Source organism: Molothrus aeneus, chromosome 4, assembly GCF_037042795.1.
Source record: "Molothrus aeneus isolate 106 chromosome 4, BPBGC_Maene_1.0, whole genome shotgun sequence".
NCBI lineage: Eukaryota > Metazoa > Chordata > Aves > Passeriformes > Icteridae > Molothrus > Molothrus aeneus.
Window position 1 is genome coordinate 71692094 of NC_089649.1, and position 18532 is coordinate 71710625.

Below are 18532 nucleotides of genomic sequence, written 5' to 3' on the forward strand. Positions count from 1 at the left end.
ACAGCAATACCAACAACAGAGTGTACAAGACAGATGAAAGATCAAACCACAAACCCGGGCAAAATAACGACATCAGTGGTCTGAAACTGATCTCAGTGGTCTGAAACAGAAGAAAATGACGTGGTGGTGTCAGACAGCCCGGGCCGTGCGTAGGCTGGGCTCTACAGGGAGCTCGTGAGTGGCAGCACATCTGCCCGTGGGACAGCCACAACCACGAGCCAGACGAGCTCAGAGCCGGGGCCACAAGGCAAACAGCCTGGCACAGGTGAGTCCCTGCCTGGCACCTGGACCTGGCATCACACCCTCGGCCTGGCATGAGGGTGTGCCAGGGCAGGTGCCAGCTCGGGGGTGAGCACGGGGAGATGATGACATCCACCCCTCGGGAACAGCTCCGGGGCTGCGGGCTCCCGGGGAGCTTCAAAGGCGGGAGAAGGCAGCGTTGCACCGGGAGGAGCCCCGCGGTTGGGGACGGGGGGACCGGGGCTGCCGTGGGCACCGGGGGGGCTCCGGTAACCGGGACCGCCGGGGGCTCCGCTCCGCGGGCTCCGAGACTGCGGCTCAAGCATCGCTTCCCAGGGGCTCCGCGGGCATTTTGGGGATCCCCCCCCGCTCCGCCCCATGGCCCCACCCGCGGAGCCGCCCCCTGCGCTGCGGCGAGCGCGTCCCGCGGGGGGGCGGGCGGTGGAGCCGCCCCTGCGCGAAGCTCTGCGAGCATCCTCCCGTCCCCTCCCGCGAGCCCTGCATCCCCCAGCAAACATTCCAGCCCTCCGCGCATCCTCCCGCCCCCCTGCGCACCTGTCATCCCCTCCGCGCATCCCTCCGCGCACGCCTTCAACCCCCGCTCCCCCTCCGTCCATCCTCCCAAGCACTCCTCCATCCCTCCGCGCATCTCTCCGCGCACTCCTCCACTCTCCGCGCACTCCTCCATCCCTCCTGCATCCCTCCTCCATCCCTCCTCGGTCCCCCCGCGCACCCCGCGCCCATCCCCGGCCGCCGGGGCCGCTCCTGCGCGGGGATGGCGGAGCGGCCGCGCTTCCTCTGCGGCGTGGTGGAAGGTAGGTCTGTCCGTCCGGGGCCGCTGCCCGACCCGCCCGAGCGTTTCGGGGCTGTTCCGACCCACCCGAAGGGAACCGGGGTCAGGAAGGGCCCCAGGATGGGGGGGAGGTAGGGGTGGGGCCCTTGCACCGACCCCCATCTGAGCCAGGGGGCTGGAGCAGCACCTCCCCAGAGAGCCCTGCAGCCACCCCAGCAGAGCCAGAGGGGCTCAGGGAGCCTCTGCTCGGCCTCCAGAGCTCCACACGGGGCTCTTGGCTGCCCTGGACTCAGGGGCACTTCCCGATGTGCTCACCCTGCCCACGGTGCACAGAGCTGGTCAGGGAGAGCTCTGTGCTGCTCCCTCCGCACATGCCCAGCTCCCTCTGGAGCTGGCAGAACCCTCTGCCCTCCTGCTGGCAGCTCAGCACCCCCGGGAGGGGCACGGCCCTCGGCCCCACCTGAGAGGGAGCAGGAGCACCGTGCAAATGGATGTAAAACAAACAGGAAATGCAGGGGTGGGGAGGCTGACATGATTCAGACGTGAATCACTGATGTAGTAGAGCTGACCTGGGAAGGAGGACAGGGATGATGCTGGCAAATGCATTCCAGGAGAACACTGCTGAGTGGCCTCCTTGGCAGCCCACGTCAGCTCACAGCAGCACGTGCTGTGGGAGTGTCACTTGCAGGGGCCATGCAGGGACTCTGGGGACCTCGCTGGGATCTCAAAATGGCAAATTATTTATCACAGAAATAACTTTTTTTTGGGGTGAAATGTTTGCTGAGATTCTCGAGTGGCCACAAATTTGTCCCCGTGCATGGTAGGGGATGGATGACAGTGACCTTATATTGTTTCAAAATATATGGAATAACCATGTAGGCGTTCAGGCAGGTAGAAAATGTGTCAGAGAGAGAGGACAGATGGAGGGTGGGTGTTACTGTGGTGCAAAGCCCCTCAGCACTGCCCAGGGCTGGTGCTGGGGGCTGCAGGGTGGGCTCCTGCCCAAGGGAGCCAAGGGAATGAGGGCAGGTGAGCTCTGGGACACTCAGGTGCTTTGGGAAATGCAGGTGACACTGGCCTCATGGAGAGCTGGTCCTTCCTCCCAGCTTGATGGAGTCAGTGCAGCCTGCACCACCCACTTTTGGGAATGCTGTCACTTCTCAGTATCTGCTGCCCTTGGCCCTGACTGCTGGAAATTGCAGTGATTGACTCAGAAGTTGCCCACAATGCAGAGAGAAAGCAGGGAGATACCTTGATGGCCAATTCTCATCACTGTCCAAGACATAATGGATTTTCTGTGAGACTTCACCTTGCATCTGCCAGATCTTGAAGAGAATTTAAGTGGCTGAAGGTTCTTCTCTTGCTAAATCTCAGGTCTGTGCTGGGGCTCTGACAGGTTCCCTTTAACCTTCACTTTGAGGAGCTGTCAAATCTGCATTTCTCCAAACCCATTTATCAGCCTGGCCCAGGGGAAGGGGTTTGTGTTCCTCTGCATATCCTTTCTCCCTGGCTTTGCAGACAGCTCTGCACCTCCCAGATCTCCCCACATGCAGAAATAGGAAGGGCCCTTCCCTGGAAGTGATCCCAAAGGCAGAATGGGTGCTGCATGTCTGGCAGTGCGTCTCTGCCTGCAGGGATAGCCCAGAGAGGCTGTTCTGAGGCACTTTCCAACAACTGCATTGTTGGGAAGGGTGAAAGTTTGACAAGAAAGTCTCACAGATGTGTGTGTGCTTGGTAGAAAGATTTTTGAATGTAGAATCTGAAGAAGGAATAGAGATGGAAGCGAGTTTTGATATAGAAGAAAAGAATTGCTGAGCCAGTCTCACTGGATAACCAAGGAGGCAAAGGGTGTGTTAGTTACAAGGGGTTTTAATGACTTAAAGGATAAACCCACCCCAAACAAGAAGATGTTTTTACTAAGCAGAAAGAGAGCACAGGCAAACAAATCAACAAATGTTCCAAGTAGAAAAAAGGTCTCAGAATTTTGCAAGTAGAAAAAAGATCTCAGAATTTTCCACTGTGAGAAAACTGAAAAGCAACTTCTAGCTTAAACTGTAATGTACTGACTTATAGTGATTGGAGAATAGTGACATGAATATGGTAATTACAGTAGTTATGATAGGCTAGAGATAAAAGTTAAGGTACAGATTGGTTCTACTGGATGAAGATGCTCAGCAAAGAAAAGTATATAATGCATTGTGACCTAAAGAAAAGTATATAACATATTGTGACCAAAAGAAAAGTATATAATGCAATGTAACCAAAAGAAAAGTATATAATGCATTGTAACAACAACAAAAAAATATAATATATTGTGACCAAAAGAAAAGTCTATAATGCATTGTGACCAAAAGGAAAGTCTATAATGCATTGTAACCTAAACTCAGGGTCTCCAGGCCTGCCTGCAGCTGGAGCTGACAGCTGTAGGCACAGGCTCTGTCACCCACAGCCCTGGACTGCTGTGACACCTTGGGTACAATAAACTGCATTTTGGAGAGCCCCTGAAGTCCCACATCTCTCATTCAGGCTCTCACTGCATTTTGCCTTTTTTCCCCTCTCTTTTCCAGGTTTCTATGGGCGACCCTGGTCAATGGATCAGAGGAAACTTCTCTTTCAATGGCAAGTACCCTGAATTTTCCTCTCTGAAGGTGGGGGTGGCAGCCAAGGGACCTCAGGCTCGCAGTGTCCCCCCTGTCCCGGCGCTCTCACGGCCCCGGGGAGGATCCGCGCTCGGCCGGGCCGTGGGTGCGGCGGGACGGACGGACGGACGGACACGGGGCCGGCAGGTGGTGCTGGGGCTCCGCACATCCCTGCATGGGACGTGATGCAGATGAGGAGACCAGAAACACAGACAAAACCCAGGCTAGAGTCCCATTTCTCCGGAGTTAAAAGGCAGTTTCTTCGTGGAGACGATTAATTATTCTGCCATCCAATGATTAGGATGAGCAGTTAGGATTCAGAGCTGATCTGTACTAATGAAAGAAAGGAGAGAGAGGTGGCTTCACAAACAAACTGTGGGGCTGCAGGTAGATAAACCCAGATATTGATATTTGAAAAAAAAATCAGTAAAAAGCAATAGGAGTAACCATAAATTCCATAGGAATTCCACTAATTGACACAGACTGTTGCTCACCCAAGGCCATGCTAAATTCCTGGACTTGGAGAAAAAGAGCAGAGACACAAAGAAAAAGAAGGGAGGTGGGAAATGCCTGCAGGTAGATAAACCCAGATATTGATATTTGAAAAAAGCAATAGGAGTAACCATAAATTCCATCAATTCCATAGGAATTCCATTAATTGACACAGACTCAACCAAGGCTGTGCTAAATTCCTGGACTTGGAGAAAAAGAGCAGAGACAAAGAAAAAGAAGGGAGGGGGGAAATCTGCAGGTAGATAAACCCAGATATTGATATTTGAAAAAAGCAATAGGAGTAACCAAAAATCCCATCAATTCCATAGGAATTCCACTAATTGACACAGACTTTTGCTCACCCAAGGTCGTGCTGAATTCCTGGGTTTGGAGAAAAAGAGCAGAGACACAAAGAAAAAGAAGAGAGGGGGGAATGCACCTTGGAAGAAGGGGGTCTGGATTAGGTGATTCAGGAACTCTTTGCCTCTCAAGTACCTCAACCAACAGGGAAAGAGAGAGGGAAATATAGCTGGGAAATGAATGAAAAGGAGGTGACAGTGTGGGCAGTGACAAGTGGAATTAAGGAGCAGAGTGCAGGGACAGAATTCAGACAGAATTCCCAGAATGACCAGGTTGGAAGAGACCTCCAAGATCATCGAGTCCAACCCAGCCCCAACCCCTCAACCAAACCCCGGCACCCAGTGCCACATCCAGGCTTTGTTAAACACACCCAGGCATGGGGACTCCACCACCTCCCTGGGCAGAACATTCCAGAACTTTTTCTGTGAAAAGCTTTTCCCTGCTATCCAGCCTGGATTTCCCTTGGCACAGCTCGAGGCTGTGTGCTCTGGTTGTGTCAGAGAAAGAGAAAGAGCCCAGCCCCAGCTGAGCACAGGCACCTTTCAGGAGCTGTGCAGAGTGATGGGGGCACCCCTGAGTCTCCTTTTCTCCAGGCTGAGCACCCCCAGCTCCCTGAGATACAGAAAATGGAAGGAAAACAAGCTGGGATGTTCTAAAGTAGCTCAGGAATGAGAAAGTCTTGCCTGGTGCTGCACTGGGATGTGTTCACATGTGGCACATGAGGGTCCATTGGTATTTTTCTTATCTAGAAAGAAACAAAATAAGGGACTTTTATCAGGAGATACCTGAAGTGCTTTCTGTTCTGTCCACCGTGGGAAAATGTAAAACACTGTCTGCTGAGGAGGATGAATACAACCAAATGAATATATCAGATGGCTTCCATGCAGAAGTGCCAAAGAGGGAGGTGTCTGCCCTGTCTGTCCCAGGGGGCACATCCTGCTGGTGTCTGACACAAACCTTGGAGTCCCAGGACTCTTGCTACTCAGAGGGACCCTGAGGTGTTGGAAAGTCTCTTTTCCCAGCCTGGTGATCAAAGAAGGAGTCAGGGCTCTTCATTTCTTGGTCTCAAGGTTGTTTATTGTTTCTTATCTATAAAATTCTTTTTCTTGTCCTGCCGAGGTCCATTCAGCAGGTCAGACAGAGGCACCCTGCCTGCCCCCAGGCAGTGTTATCTTTTTATACTAAAAACAATATTTACAATTCCTTCCCAATACCCATCACCTATGTTAGACAGTGAGCTTCTACTCTAAACCAACCCAAAAGTGCCACCATCACAGCAGAAGATGGAGGCCAAGAAGAAGAAGGAGAAAGGCTGGACACACCCAGATCCCTCCATCTTGCCCCCTTAACCCCCATGCTAAAAACACCAAAAATCTATTTTTTCACCCCATGATAAATTCACTATCATTCTACTTAAACTCTCATGGCTTGTAATTCTTCATATAAGGTTGGTGATTGTTTTTTCCAAGGGCTAAATCAAAGGCACAGGGGTCTTGGTCTCTGCGCCAAGGTCTCTGAGCCCCCTGGGCCGGGGCTGGAGCCCTCCAGGGCAGCCAGAGGAATTTCCTGGGTTCCCACATTAGAGCTCAGCTCTGGGAGCACTGGCTGGGATCTCTGTCTCCCTGTGGCTGTGCAAAGAGCCCGTGTGGAGCCTGGCTGACTCCTTTCTCTCCCTGCCCAGGCTGCAGCACCGAGGGCTGAACTGCTACATGTATGCACCCAAGGATGAGCTGAAGCACCGGCTGCTCTGGAGAGAGCCCTACACAGAGCATGAGGCAGGTAGCGGCTCTGCTGGGCCCCTGGGGGGCTGCAGGCGTCCCAGGTCCCTCAGGGGAAAGCATGGGCTGTGTCCCAGCTATTTCCATCCTGCCAGGACCTTGCCCATGCCAGGGAAGCCCCCAGACCTTGCCAAGGGCAAGAAGACTCCCAGAGCGTGCCCACCATGGGGCATTGCCTAAGGGACCAGCCAGCCTCTCATGTGGGTCTCAGGCAGTGTGCTTGAGTACAGCCAGGCCCACAGACCCTTGTCAGAAGCCCTCTGTGTCATAAGGAAGTGGAAATGGTCTTGCTGGAGCCTCTCCCTCCCTGTGACCTCAGCTCCTTCCTTCCACAATCCTGGGATCACTCTCCCTCCACCCCTTGTCCTGCTCCATCCCTTGTCCTGCTCGATCCTTTGTTTCCTTGCATCCCTTGTGCCACTCCATACCCTGTCCCCCTTCATCCCTTGTCCTGCTCCATCCCTTGTCCTGCTCAATCATTTGTTTCCTTCCATCCCTTGTGCCACTCCATACCCTGTCCCCCTTCATCCCTTGTCCTGCTCCATCCCTTGTCCCACTCCATCCCTTGTCCTGCTCGATCCTTTTTCTCTCTCCATCCCTTATTTCCCTCCATCCCTTCTACCCTCCATTCCTGGTCCTATTCCATCCCTTGATCCTGCTCCATTCCTTGTCCCCCTCCACCCCTTATTCCCCTCCATTCCTTGTTGCATTCCATCCCTTGGTCCTGCTCCATCCTTTTTCCCCCTCCATCCCTTGTCCATTCTTTGTCCCCCTCCATCCTTTATTCCCCTTCATTCCTTGTCCTATTCCATCCCTTATTCTCCTTCATCCTTTGTCCCCATCCATCCTTTATTCCCTTCATTCCCCTTCATCCCTTATCCCCCTCTATCCCTTTTTCCTCTCTATCCCTTATCCCCCCTCATTCCTTGTCCATCCCTTGTCCTGCTCCATCCCTTGTCCCCCTCCATCCTTTATCCCCCTTCCATCCCTTGTGCTGATCCATCCTTTTCACCCTCCATCCCTCATCCCCCTCCATCCCCCTCCATTCCTCATCCCCCATCCATCCCTTGTCCTGCTCCATTCCTTGTCCCCCTCCATCCCCCTCCATCCCTCATCCCCCTCCATCCCTTGTCCCTCTCCCCTGTCCCTCCCAGCTCTCACAGGTGCCCTGTGCTCTGTCCCCAGCCCGCATGCGGTCTCTCATCGAGGCTGCCCAGGAACGGGGGGTGGAGTTGATTTTCGCCATTTCTGCCGGCCAGGACATGGTGTTTTCCAGCGCTGGGGATCGCCTCCTGCTGCAGCAAAAACTCAGGCAGGTACCGTGGGCCATTCCTTCATCCCACTGCTCCCAGGCCAGGGGCACATGTGCTATGTGTGCCCCCTGTGCCCACCCACATGTGCCCATGTGTGCCCCCCGTGCCCACCCCATGGGCTGGTATGGGCTGTGAACCCCTCCTGCTGCTCTGGGCTGCCCAGTGGCCAATGTGCCGTCCCTGTCACTGTGACAGCGAGCTGAGGGCTCCATGGGTGCCTGACTGGGGGCAGGAGAAGGAGCAGCCAAGCCCCAGAAACTGCTGGGCAGCGCTGAGAGTGGCACAGGACGGAGCAGAGCCCCAGGGCGGGCAAAGAGCTGCTGGCATGGTGGAGTTGCTCCATGGGCAGCTGCCACCTCCTTGGCAGGAGCTGCCCCATGCTGTGCCATGCCCAGATGCCCCTGTGGAGCCCCCTGGGGGTCTCTGCTGCCCGGGGGTCCCAGCAGCCCCTGTCTGTGCCCACAGGTGGCTGCCCTGGGGTGCCGCTCCTTCGCGCTGCTCTTCGACGACATCGACCCCTGCATGTGCCAAGCTGACAGAGATGTCTTCCCCTCCCTGGCACAGGCTCAGGCCTCTGTGGCCAACGAGGTGTACCAGGAGCTGGGCCAACCCTCAGTCTTCCTCTTCTGCCCTACAGGTACTGCCTGCAGCCCCAGCTGCCCAAAGCGGGGAGCGCCCTCAGACTGGGGTGCCCTTGGGCTGCACCCCTGTTCCTGCTGAGAGCTGAGTGCCCTGGCAGCCCCCACAGCTCTCCCTGGGCTCCTCATCAACCCAGGGGAGCTCTGGCCACCTCAGGACTAGCCCATGATCCTGGCAGCCCATCCCAGCCTCCTCATCCTCCTAGTGGAGCTCTGCCCATCTCAGGACTAGGCTAGGACTAGTCCATCATTCTGGCAGCCCTTCCCAGCCTTTTCACCCTCCCAGGGGAGCTCTGGCCATCCCAGGGCTAGACTAGGACTAGTCCATGATCCTGGCAGCCCATCCCAGCCTTTTCACCCTCTCAGGGGAGCTCTGGCCATCCCAGGGCTAGACTAGGACTAGTCCATGATCCCGGCAGCCCTTCCCAGCCTTTTCACCCTCCCAGGGGAGCTCTGGCCACCTCAGGGCTGGCCCATGATCCCGGCAGTCCCTCCTCTTGTGGTCCCCAGCCCTCAGGAGATGCTCTGTGCTCTCTCCCCAGAATATTGCAGCTCCCTGTGCTCTCCCAGCCCCAGCCAGTCCTGCTACCTGCAGACCATTGGCCAGGAGCTGCTCCCAGGGATTGCTGTCATCTGGACAGGTGAGCCAGGACCAGCTCTGGGGCTGTGGCTGCCAAAATAGGCTGAGCCCCGTGGCAGGGAGAAATGATGATGAGGACTCCACCTTATCAGAAGGCTAATTCATTACTTTATTAGACTATATATATATTTTTTTAGTAATATATATTATCAGTAGTAATATATAATATTATATAATATTCAATTAATATAATAATTATCATAATAATTGTAATAATTATCATAATTAATAATAATTATAAATAATAATTATATAAATGTAATACATATAAAATATAAATATAAAATATAAATATAAAAATAAAATTAAATTCCAAATATAAATATAAAATTATAAATTATATAATATATAATATATAATATATATTATATTATTATAAATATAATATAGTATATTATATGAATATAATTGCATGAATAATAGTTAATAAGATAATTATAACATAATGCTCTAGTAATTACATTAGTATTATCAATAATATATAATACTATATATTACTTTATTATATTATTAGACTATGTTACATTACATCTAAACTGAATCTGCCAAGCACTCAGCTGCAGTCCACTGTACAGAATCTCAGCCTTCAGTCCCAACACACACACACACACACACATTTGGCCTGATAGGCCAAGGAAACAAAACCCCATCACTTTGGGTAAACACTCTCCATATTGCATTCTACTTTGGCACAAACACAGGCACAGCAAATGAGATAAGAATTGTTTTTCCTTTCTCTGAGGTTCAGAGAATGTGAAACCCAGAAATATTCTTGGGAAGAATTGTGCCTTGCTTTTCTCTGTGAGGAGAAATGTGGCTCCATGTGGCTGCAGACTGTCCTGGGAGAGCCACCAGCAGTGACAGTGACCCCGCTGTGGTGCCTCACACTGGGGTGTGCAGGGCTTTGAGCTGGGGCTCTGCTCTCCTCACTGTGGCTGTGGTGACCACAACCTCATCTTCACGTTCTTGTCCCTGCTGTGTCCCTTCCCTGGCGTCCCAGGCCCCAAGGTGGTGTCCCAGGAGCTGTCAGCAGAGCTGCTGGAGGAGGTGGAGGCCGTCCTGAGGCGCCCTCCCGTCATCTGGGACAACCTCTACGCCAACGACTACGACTGCAGACGAGTCTTCCTGGGCCCTTACATGGGCCGAGCTCCTGGCCTCATGTCCAGGCTCCAAGGGCTGCTCCTCAACCCCAACTGTGAGCTCCAGGCCAACTTCATCCCCATCCACACGCTGGGCACCTGGTTTGGGAGCGAGCTGGGGAGCTGTGCCCACCCTGAGCGTGCAGGTACCCCACACCCGTGCCTAAGGCAGCTCTGCCTGCCCAGCCCTGCAGGGCTGCCCAGGCTGATGAGCTGCAGTTCCTCAGGAATGGAGGGAGCCCTGGGGGACAGCCAAGGAGCTCAGGATGGAAGCTACAGCCCCCAGGAAGCCTTGGAGCTGGCACTGCGTGACTGGGTGGCTGAGATAAACCAGCAGGCCTTGGAGCCAGGTAAATGGATTTGCATGAGCAGCATCCCTCAATCCCTGGAGTGGGGGGTGAGGAACTCCACCCTGCCCATCTGGAGGGTCTGGGGCTGGTGTGGCAGCAGGGCCATGCATGCCATGGTGGGCAGGTGTGCTGTGCTGCCCCGTGGGTGCTCCTGCCACGGCCACAGCCTGGACAGGGTTTCCTCGGCTGGCCAAAGCAGAGCCTGGGCCAGCTCTGGAGGAAGAGCTTGGTGTTTGGCAATGTTTGCCTCTCCAAAGCCACAGCCTCAGCAGCCCTGGGGGCCTGAACTTGAGCCCAGGGTCCTGGCAGCTCAGGGGTGGAGGTTCCTGGCACTGTCATGGCCCATTTCCATGCAGGTGTCCAAAGGAGCTTCCCCCTCTTGTTCCTTTCTGGCAGGAGGAAGGACCCCAGGACAGCCCAGTGTCAGCCTCAAGGGAGGACCAAAGCTGCAGCCTGGCACAGCAGGAGGACAGGAGGCCACTCCTGACCCTCAGCCCCACAGCTCTGCTCCTGGTGGGGCAGACCAGCACAGCCCTGAGCCCTGTGGAGAGGCACCAGAGGAGGGGTGCAGGGAGGTGACCTCAGCCAGGACACCCAGTGGCCACCAGCAGAGCCCTACAAGGGCTGGGGACCAGCTCACCACCACAGGGAGCTGTGAGCCCCCCTCTGCTCTGCCCAGTGTGGCTGGGAGTGCCCAGTCTGCAGCAACCCCAGTGGCCACCAAGACCCTCCCCAGCCCCACCAGGAGCTCCAGCAGTGGGGCCAACACCAGTCAGAACATTTCCCTGCCCACCAGTGATGCCAGGACAGGGGATGGCAGCCCCGTCCACTCTCCCAGCAGCACCCAGCCTGAGGCCATCAGGACTGATGTGCCCCAGACACCCCCAGGACCTGGGAATGGTGCCAGCCCTGGTGCCCCAGCCCCACTGACTGATGAGGTTGGTGCTGGCCCTGATCCCATGGCACCAGTGACCCCAGAGGAGGCTGGGCCTGGCCCCATGACCCCCAAAGATGCCAGGACCAGCCCCACAGCAAAGATGACCCCAGAGGAGCCCAGGACCAGCCCCATGGCACCAGTGACCCCAGAGAAGGCTGAATCTAGCCCCATGACCCTTAAAGAGGCCAGGACCAGCCCCACATCACAGGTAACCCTAAAGAAGGCTGAGTCTGGCCCCATGACTCCCAAGGAGGCTGGGTCTGGCCCCACATCCCAGGTGACCCCAGAAGAGGCTGGGTCTGGCCCCATGATGTCCAAGGAGGCCAGGACCAGCCCAACATCCCAGGTGACCCCAGAAGAGGCTGGGTCTGGCCCCATGATGTCCAAGGAGGCCAGGACCAGCCCCACATCCCAGGTGACCCCAGAGAAGGCCAGGACCAGCCCCACATCCCAGGTGACCCCAGAGGAGGCCAGGGCCAGCCCCACATCCCAAGTGACCCCAGAGGAGGCCAGGGCCAGCCCCACATCCCAGGTGACCCCAGAGGAGGTCAGGGCCACCCTCACAGCACTAATGACCCCAGAAGAAGCTGAGCCTGACCCCATGGCACCGACGACCCCAAAGGAGGCCAGACCCCACCCCACAGCACCACTGAGCCCAGAGGAGGCCGTGCCCAGCCCCACATCACCCCTGACCCTGGAGGAGGTACGGATGCTGGTGGAGCTCTTCTACCTGCCCTACCAGCACGGGGCTCTGGCACAGCAGCTCCTGGAGCACTTTCGGTGGCTGCGAGCAAACAGCCTCAGCGTGGGGGTCCCGGCCACAGCTCCTGATGCCTGTGGGGTAAGGCTGCTCCTGGAAGGTCTCTGCCATGGTTGGGGTGTTGTCTCGGTTTGGAAAGACAGGGGTCTGCTAAGGAAGGCAGGAGCTTCCCCTGAAGTGGAGAATGTAAACCCTCCCCACCCCTCCGAATTGCCCTAAATTTTAAATTAAGGAGGCAAAAATATGGGAGCAGGAAATAACAGTTCTTTAATAGGGAAGAAAAAAAAAAAAGGATAAAATAAACAATGCAGTACACTAGAACAACACTGACAGAGTCAGAACACAACCTGACACCCTGTTGGTCAGGGTGTTGGTAGCAGCCCAATAGGAAATGTGGCTGCAGCCCTCCTGAAGTGTCAGGTGTGGTTCTGTTGGAGCAAGGGGGTCCTGTAGAAAAGGGTGTATTCTTCCTCTGAAGATCCAGTGGAAGAAGAGGCAGCTGCTGTTCCTCTGGGGAATCCAGTGGAGAAGCTGTGCTGGCGTCTCAAAACCTCTGGATTATATCCGGGTAGGAATGCTTGGCTCCTCCCAATGGGCTCACATCTCCCAATGGGATGCTATAGTTCTTATCAGTCATGCAGTGACATTCAATAGTCTGTTATCAGCAGACATCCCCTCCTGAGGGAGTAGTGATTGTGGTCACTCAAAGAGAGAGATAAGGCCCACTTGACAAAAGATAACCTGCCCATACAGATGGTAATAGAAAACATCTTGCATTGCAATCCGGCTCAGGTGTCCCCCAGGTGCCTGACAGGCTGTGTGTGTCCCCAGGGCACGCGGTGGCAGGGCCAGGCTCGCTCCTTTCAGCGGCTCTGCGCACGGACGTGCCGCCTGCACAGCCGCCTGGTCAGCACGGCCGGCAGGGCACTGCTCTACGACCTGCACCCCTACCTGTGGGACATCCGAAACCTGCTGCTGGCTGCCAGTGCCTTCGTCCTCTGGCTGGGTACGTGGCCGATGCCATCCCTGCCATCCCTGCCAGCCCCATCACACCTATCCAAACCCAGCCCTGTCAGAGTAGACTATTTGTAGGCAGCCCCCAACAAATGATGAAGAAGACTCCACATTATCAGAAGGCTAATTAATTACTTACTTATATTATTCTATACTATATTACACTACATCTAAACTGAATCTGCCCAGCACTCAGCCCTGCACAGAATCTCATGACTGTCACCCAACAGAAGTTTCATCCCTTCTTGGTGTTTCTCATGGGTATCTCCTCAGAGCTCTAACTCTTCCTCACAAAATCACCTACTCCAGTTCCTTCTCAACACCCCCACCCCACTCTTTTATCACACTCTTCTTCTCATGGGTTACAGCTGTGGGCCTGTTAAAGTCAGGCCCTGCTCCTAATCTTTGATAATTGGCCCAGCTGCAACTCCTTAGGGGTAAGATTACTTTCTACACTATCTTTATTTTCTTATATTCTTATCCCCCTACACGTGGCTGATGCCAGTCCTGCCAGCCCCATCACACCTATCCAAACCCAGCCATGTCAGAGCAGAGTATTTGCAGGCAGCCCCCAACAAGGGGAGAGAAATTATGCATCTGACTCCACCTTATCAGAAGTCTAATTACTTTATTATACTATACTATTCTATACTTTATTACATTACATCTAAACTGAATCTGCCCAGCACCCAACCCTGCACAGAATCTCGTGACTGTCACCCAACACACACACACACACACACACCTGGCCCTGCTAGGCCAAGGAAACAAAACACCATCACTCTGGGTAAACAATCTCCATATTGCATTCTACTTTGGCACAAACACAGGCACAGCAAATAAGAATATTCTTGGGAAGAATTGTGCCTTGCTTTTCTCTGTGAAGAGAAATGTGGGGTTCCATCAGAGCGCCAGGACCCTGCAGCACAGGGGCACACCTGGAGCTTGCTCTCTTCCCCAAGAAGGAGGTGAAGGTGTCTGGGACCCAGCCCAGAGATTTGGGGTTCTGATGTGCACCTGGTAGTGCCAGGGTCCCTCCTGAGAGCTCACCTCCCCTTGACATTTTCTGCTGCTGACCCTTGTCCTCTGCTCACCTCCTTTGCAGATGGTCACCTCCTGTGCGACCCTGACCCCAAGGGCACTTGGGGGAGCTGCTTTGGCTGTAAGTATGGGCACTGCCCTGGCTCACCCACCTGGCTGGGGGTCTGGCTGCTGCCCCCCATCACCTCCAGCCCCACAGCAGCACCCAGCACTCACCATCTGTGGCATTCACATTCTCTGAACAGAGAGAAAGAGAGATAATTCTCTCTCACAGTTTGTTTTTTTTTCCCCTGGAGAAGCACAGAGAGAAGAAGAGAAAACAATTCTCAGCTCTACTTGCTGCTCCTGTTGTTTTTGCACATGTGGAATGTGTTAGGGAGATTATTTACCTGAAGGGATTTGGTAATTGGATTCTGCTAAGAATTGTTTTCTCTTCTTCTCTCTGTGCTTCTCCAGGAAAAAACCTGTGAGAGAGAATTATCTCTCTCTCTGTTCAGAGAATGTGAATGCCACAGGCATCAGGCTGTTCTTCCCCACTCTGCCTGCAGGAATGGCCCTGGGAATGCTGCCAGGGAGGGAGCAGATCTTCACCATATCTCACAGCCATTTCTAGGATATGGTTCCTCAGCCCTTTTATCCCAGAGACCCCTTACCCTGTGTGGGAAAAGGGTTCTGGAAGCAGCAATGCCCTGGGTGAGAGGTGGGGCTGTGTTTTGAATGCCTGTGCATCACTTTGCACAGCTTTCCTCTGGTTTGGGGCTCCCTGGTTGCTCTGTGAGCCTTGTGACCTCTTACAAAGCAAGAACCGTTCCCAGGTGATGACCTGAGCAGGTCCCCAAGTTCAGTGTGAGAGGGATCCGTGTGCCTTGATCCCCTTCCTTAGGGAAGCAGCATGCAGGGCACATTCTCACCATCCTGGGCTGCACAGCTGGGGAGCAGCTCCTTGGAGCTGTGGCAGAGGCTGATCTCCCCCTGCCCAGCAGCCTTTTGTTCACCTCAGGTGTGTCTGTGTCCTGCTGCTTCCAGGGTGCCAGAGCATCAGTGCCCCGATGCTGCTGGGGAGGGACGCCGAGCCCTGGGCGCGCCGTGGGGGCCTCTTTGGAGAGCTGCAGGTGAGAGTGGCTCCCTCCCTCCCTCCCTGTGGGGCTGAGGAGCCTTTGGGAAGTCACCATCCCAACCCTGCTGAGCTGCTGCAACCTCAGGAAGGCAGAGCTGCCTCTGCAACCTCAGCTGTGGTTCCTGGGGTTTCAGGAGTCTCAGAGCCGTTCTCCTGCTGCTTCCAGGATGGGGTTTGGAGCCAGGATGAACTGATGGGCTGTATCTCTTCCAGGCATTGCTGCCCGTGGGGAACAGCTGTGACCTCTTCTACCATCCTCCCCCGCTCTTCCCATCCAGCCAGCTGTACCTGCTGCGCCCACTGCTGCCCCTGGACAAGGTGGGAGCTGTGGCATGGAGGGGGCTCCTGCCAGAGCCTTTGTGTGGCTTGTTCTGCCCATAAAATAATGAGTTACATGTTCATCTGCTGCTGAACTCCCAGGATGAGTTCCCAGTGTGGGGTGGGTCCCTCTGTCCAGCTCTGCTCAGGGCCAGCTGGTCCAGGGCAGGTTTTGGGGCTGTGGTCAGCAGCATGTCAGACACTGGCTTGGAGAATGTGCTGTGGCCTCAGCAAATCCACCTCTCTGACAGGGGCCTGGGCAGAGCAGGAGAGGGAACCCCCTCAGCCATGGCTAAACCAGCACAGGCCAGGTTTGCCAGGTTGTGGATGATCTCCAGAGCAGCTGCAGTGCTGATCTCCAGCACTGGCTGTGAGCAGATGCCAGGAAAAATCCAGAATAGGACAAGTGTGGATGGCAACTTCCTGCAGCCTTCACCAGTCTGCAGCTCTGGGCACTGCCAGAGCCTGTGGGGATCCATCTCCAAATGCCTTCTTCAAACACTCATCCAGTTTATGGGGTGATTCCCTGATGGAGAGCATCAGTTTCTGTCAGCTGTGCCATGCTTGTGCCAGCTCTGCTCTGACATCCCTTGATGGGACAGGGAGGGAAGGGGAGAATCTGGATATGGAGGGACAAAATGTTCAAGGTTTCCCTGCAGTGAGCACCCCTGTCCCTCACCCTGCTCCTGTCCAGCTCAAGGAAAGGCTAACACCACAAATCCAGCCAGCACAGACACGAGTGCAGCTCATTTGCTCAGGCTGAACCTTGACAACAACACTGTTGAGAGGAAGAGCCAGCTGAGCCCATCAGCCCGTGGCAGGAACAGGCACAGCAGGGCATGGCCCTGCCTCTGTTTTTGGGTGATCAGGGCAGCCTCCCCTTTCAGGAGCAAGGCTTTTCTCAGAATGTTTGCAGCAGCAAACTCATCTGTGACCAGGACAGGACATTTGGGGATGTCCTGCTGTGCTCAGGCTCTCTGGAGACCTGAGTTTCAGGGTTGTTTTTGGTGCTCCAGCAGCTGCTCTTGGGATGCCTGACCAGAATGGCAATTTCTGGTTTGAAGGCTGCCTGTGCTGTGGCCACGAGCCCAAGGCCAGCAGAAGGTGGTGGCACTGTGGCATGGCAGGTACAGCCAGGGCTGACACGGATCTGGCTCTTCCAGGGAGAGCTTTACCGCATGTGCCGGGAGAGTCTGGACTGTGATCCCAAAGTGGCAGAGATCCTTGTGGCCCACCCGGATCTCCTCGGTGACAGGTGAGATGTGGCCCCTCTGAGGCTCCCTCCTGGACATGGTGCAGGGCTGGGGAGTGAGGAGATGGCCTCTCTTGGTGTCCCTGTGGTGACCAGCACTGCCCCATGGCTGGCAGTGGCCTCACTGGGAGGGACAGGGAGGGACATCCCCATGCTGATGTCCAGCAGCCACCACTGTGGATGTCCAGCCTGGGTGCTGGAGGCTGCAATGGGTCCCCTTGGCTGAGGGGTCTCAGAGGGGTGCTCACTGGGTGCTGGGTGTGCTGTCCAGCTGGGGAATGAAGAGGGAGGCTGCTCTGAGGTTTCCCAGGTGCTCCAGGCTCAGCTCAGCCATGCTCCCCCTCTCCCTGGCAGGCTCCTGGGCAGCTTCCTCAGCCTGAGCCCTGAGTACACCTTTGTGCTGGAGGATGAGGATGGCCCCTGTGGCTACGCAGCCGGAGCACTCCATGCCGAAGGCTTCCTGCAGCAGCGAGACAGCAGCTGGCTGCCAGCCATAAGGCACAAGTACCCCCCAGAGCTGGGCACAGGGGGGGCAGCTCTGGGACAGGTGAGGGGACACCTGGAGCGGGGATAGGAGAGGTGGAGGGGGTTCCCTCATTGTGTTTGTCTCCCACAGGACGCCCTGGAGGAAGCAGTGCTCTTCTTCCACGCAGAGCCCCTGGCAGTGCCCCAGCCCGTGCTGAGGCGTTTCCCCTCCCTGGTACAGCTGGGCACGGCCCCCCGTGTGCTGGATGTGGGGGCCAGTCGCAGCCTGGCCCTCTGCCTGCTGAGTGCACTCAGGGCCAATGGTGAGCATGACCCCCGAGTGCTGCCCTTCATCCGAGCGCTGGGAGCTGTCCCCTGCCAGTGCTCCCGGGCACTGTCCCCTCCCCTTGCACTGGGGACATGCGGGCCTGTGTCTCAGGGCATCACTCTGTGATAAAGGGGCCAGGGAGAGACTGATTCCCTTATGGAGGGGGTCACTGTCACTGTGTCCCCAGTCCCAGTGCCCTCACCCTCACTTCCCTTCCAGGCTCACGGGGAGTGTTCTGCCAGGTCAGTGACTCCGACAGGCAGCAGCTGAGCTTCTACAGCAAGCTGGGCTTTGTCGCCCTGCCGGTGGCCTGGGGCAGCTCTCCCGGCTCTCAGCTCCTGGGACGACTCCTCTGATGACAGGGCACAGGGAGGCAGTGCCCCAGGCCAGGCTGAGCCCCCCCATCCCACACAGCATCGGCCTGAGCAAGCGGGAGCAGAGGGGCACCTGGAGCAGGCCAGGTACACATGAGAGGTGACATGGGGGCGAGCAGGATGTCACTGGGATGTGTGCAGGGCTGTGAGGCACCTGGGTAGCAGAGAGCTATTTCTGCTGCTCATGGGATTTGGCCAGCTCTGTGCCACCCCAAATGATTGCTGGGTACCCTGCACCTTTGCTGGGGAGCCTCAGGCCTGCAGGAGCTCGTGAGCAGTGTTTGGGTTTGTGGTCCTGGGGCACAGCACGGTGCCTTAGTGCCACAGGAGTGTCCCTGTCATGCAGGCTGGGCTGCCCAGCTCTCTCCATCCCCCGTGTGGCCTGAGACTGGGCAGCCGGTGCTGGGGCTGGCTCTCGGCACTGAGGACCTGCTTGTCTGTATGGACTGATCTGGTTTGGGATGCAGCGGGGCAGTCTATCTTTTTGTGCCTGGGGCCTGAGGGAAGCGCTGTCCTTGGCAATAAAGCGTTTGCTGGGCTCTCA

The 18532-nt window shown here is 55.6% G+C and overlaps 1 protein-coding gene across 1 annotated transcript; it reads left to right on the top strand.

Moving 5' to 3' along the window:
• Positions 1–741: 741 nt before the first annotated feature.
• On the top strand, positions 742–18532 carry LOC136555790 (protein O-GlcNAcase-like). Its single transcript, XM_066548801.1, has 17 exons — positions 742–1055; positions 3601–3652; positions 6206–6303; positions 7488–7618; positions 8081–8252; positions 8796–8894; positions 9894–10178; positions 10260–10382; positions 10779–12160; positions 12911–13085; positions 14199–14255; positions 15161–15246; positions 15465–15569; positions 16733–16824; positions 17176–17368; positions 17438–17609; positions 17834–18532. The coding sequence occupies exons 1-17, from the start codon at positions 1016–1018 to the stop codon at positions 17968–17970; spliced, it is 3399 nt and encodes a 1132-aa protein (XP_066404898.1). The 5' UTR covers positions 742–1015; the 3' UTR covers positions 17971–18532.

Bases quoted from the DNA above. Each gene is read 5' to 3' on its own strand.
- LOC136555790 (XM_066548801.1), top strand. From the start codon at position 1,016: ATGGCGGAGCGGCCGCGCTTCCTCTGCGGCGTGGTGGAAG. The intron at 15,247-15,464 runs GTGAGAGTGGCT...TATCTCTTCCAG, and splicing joins GCCTCTTTGGAGAGCTGCAG to GCATTGCTGCCCGTGGGGAA. The intron at 17,610-17,833 runs GTGAGCATGACC...CTTCCCTTCCAG, and splicing joins GAGTGCACTCAGGGCCAATG to GCTCACGGGGAGTGTTCTGC.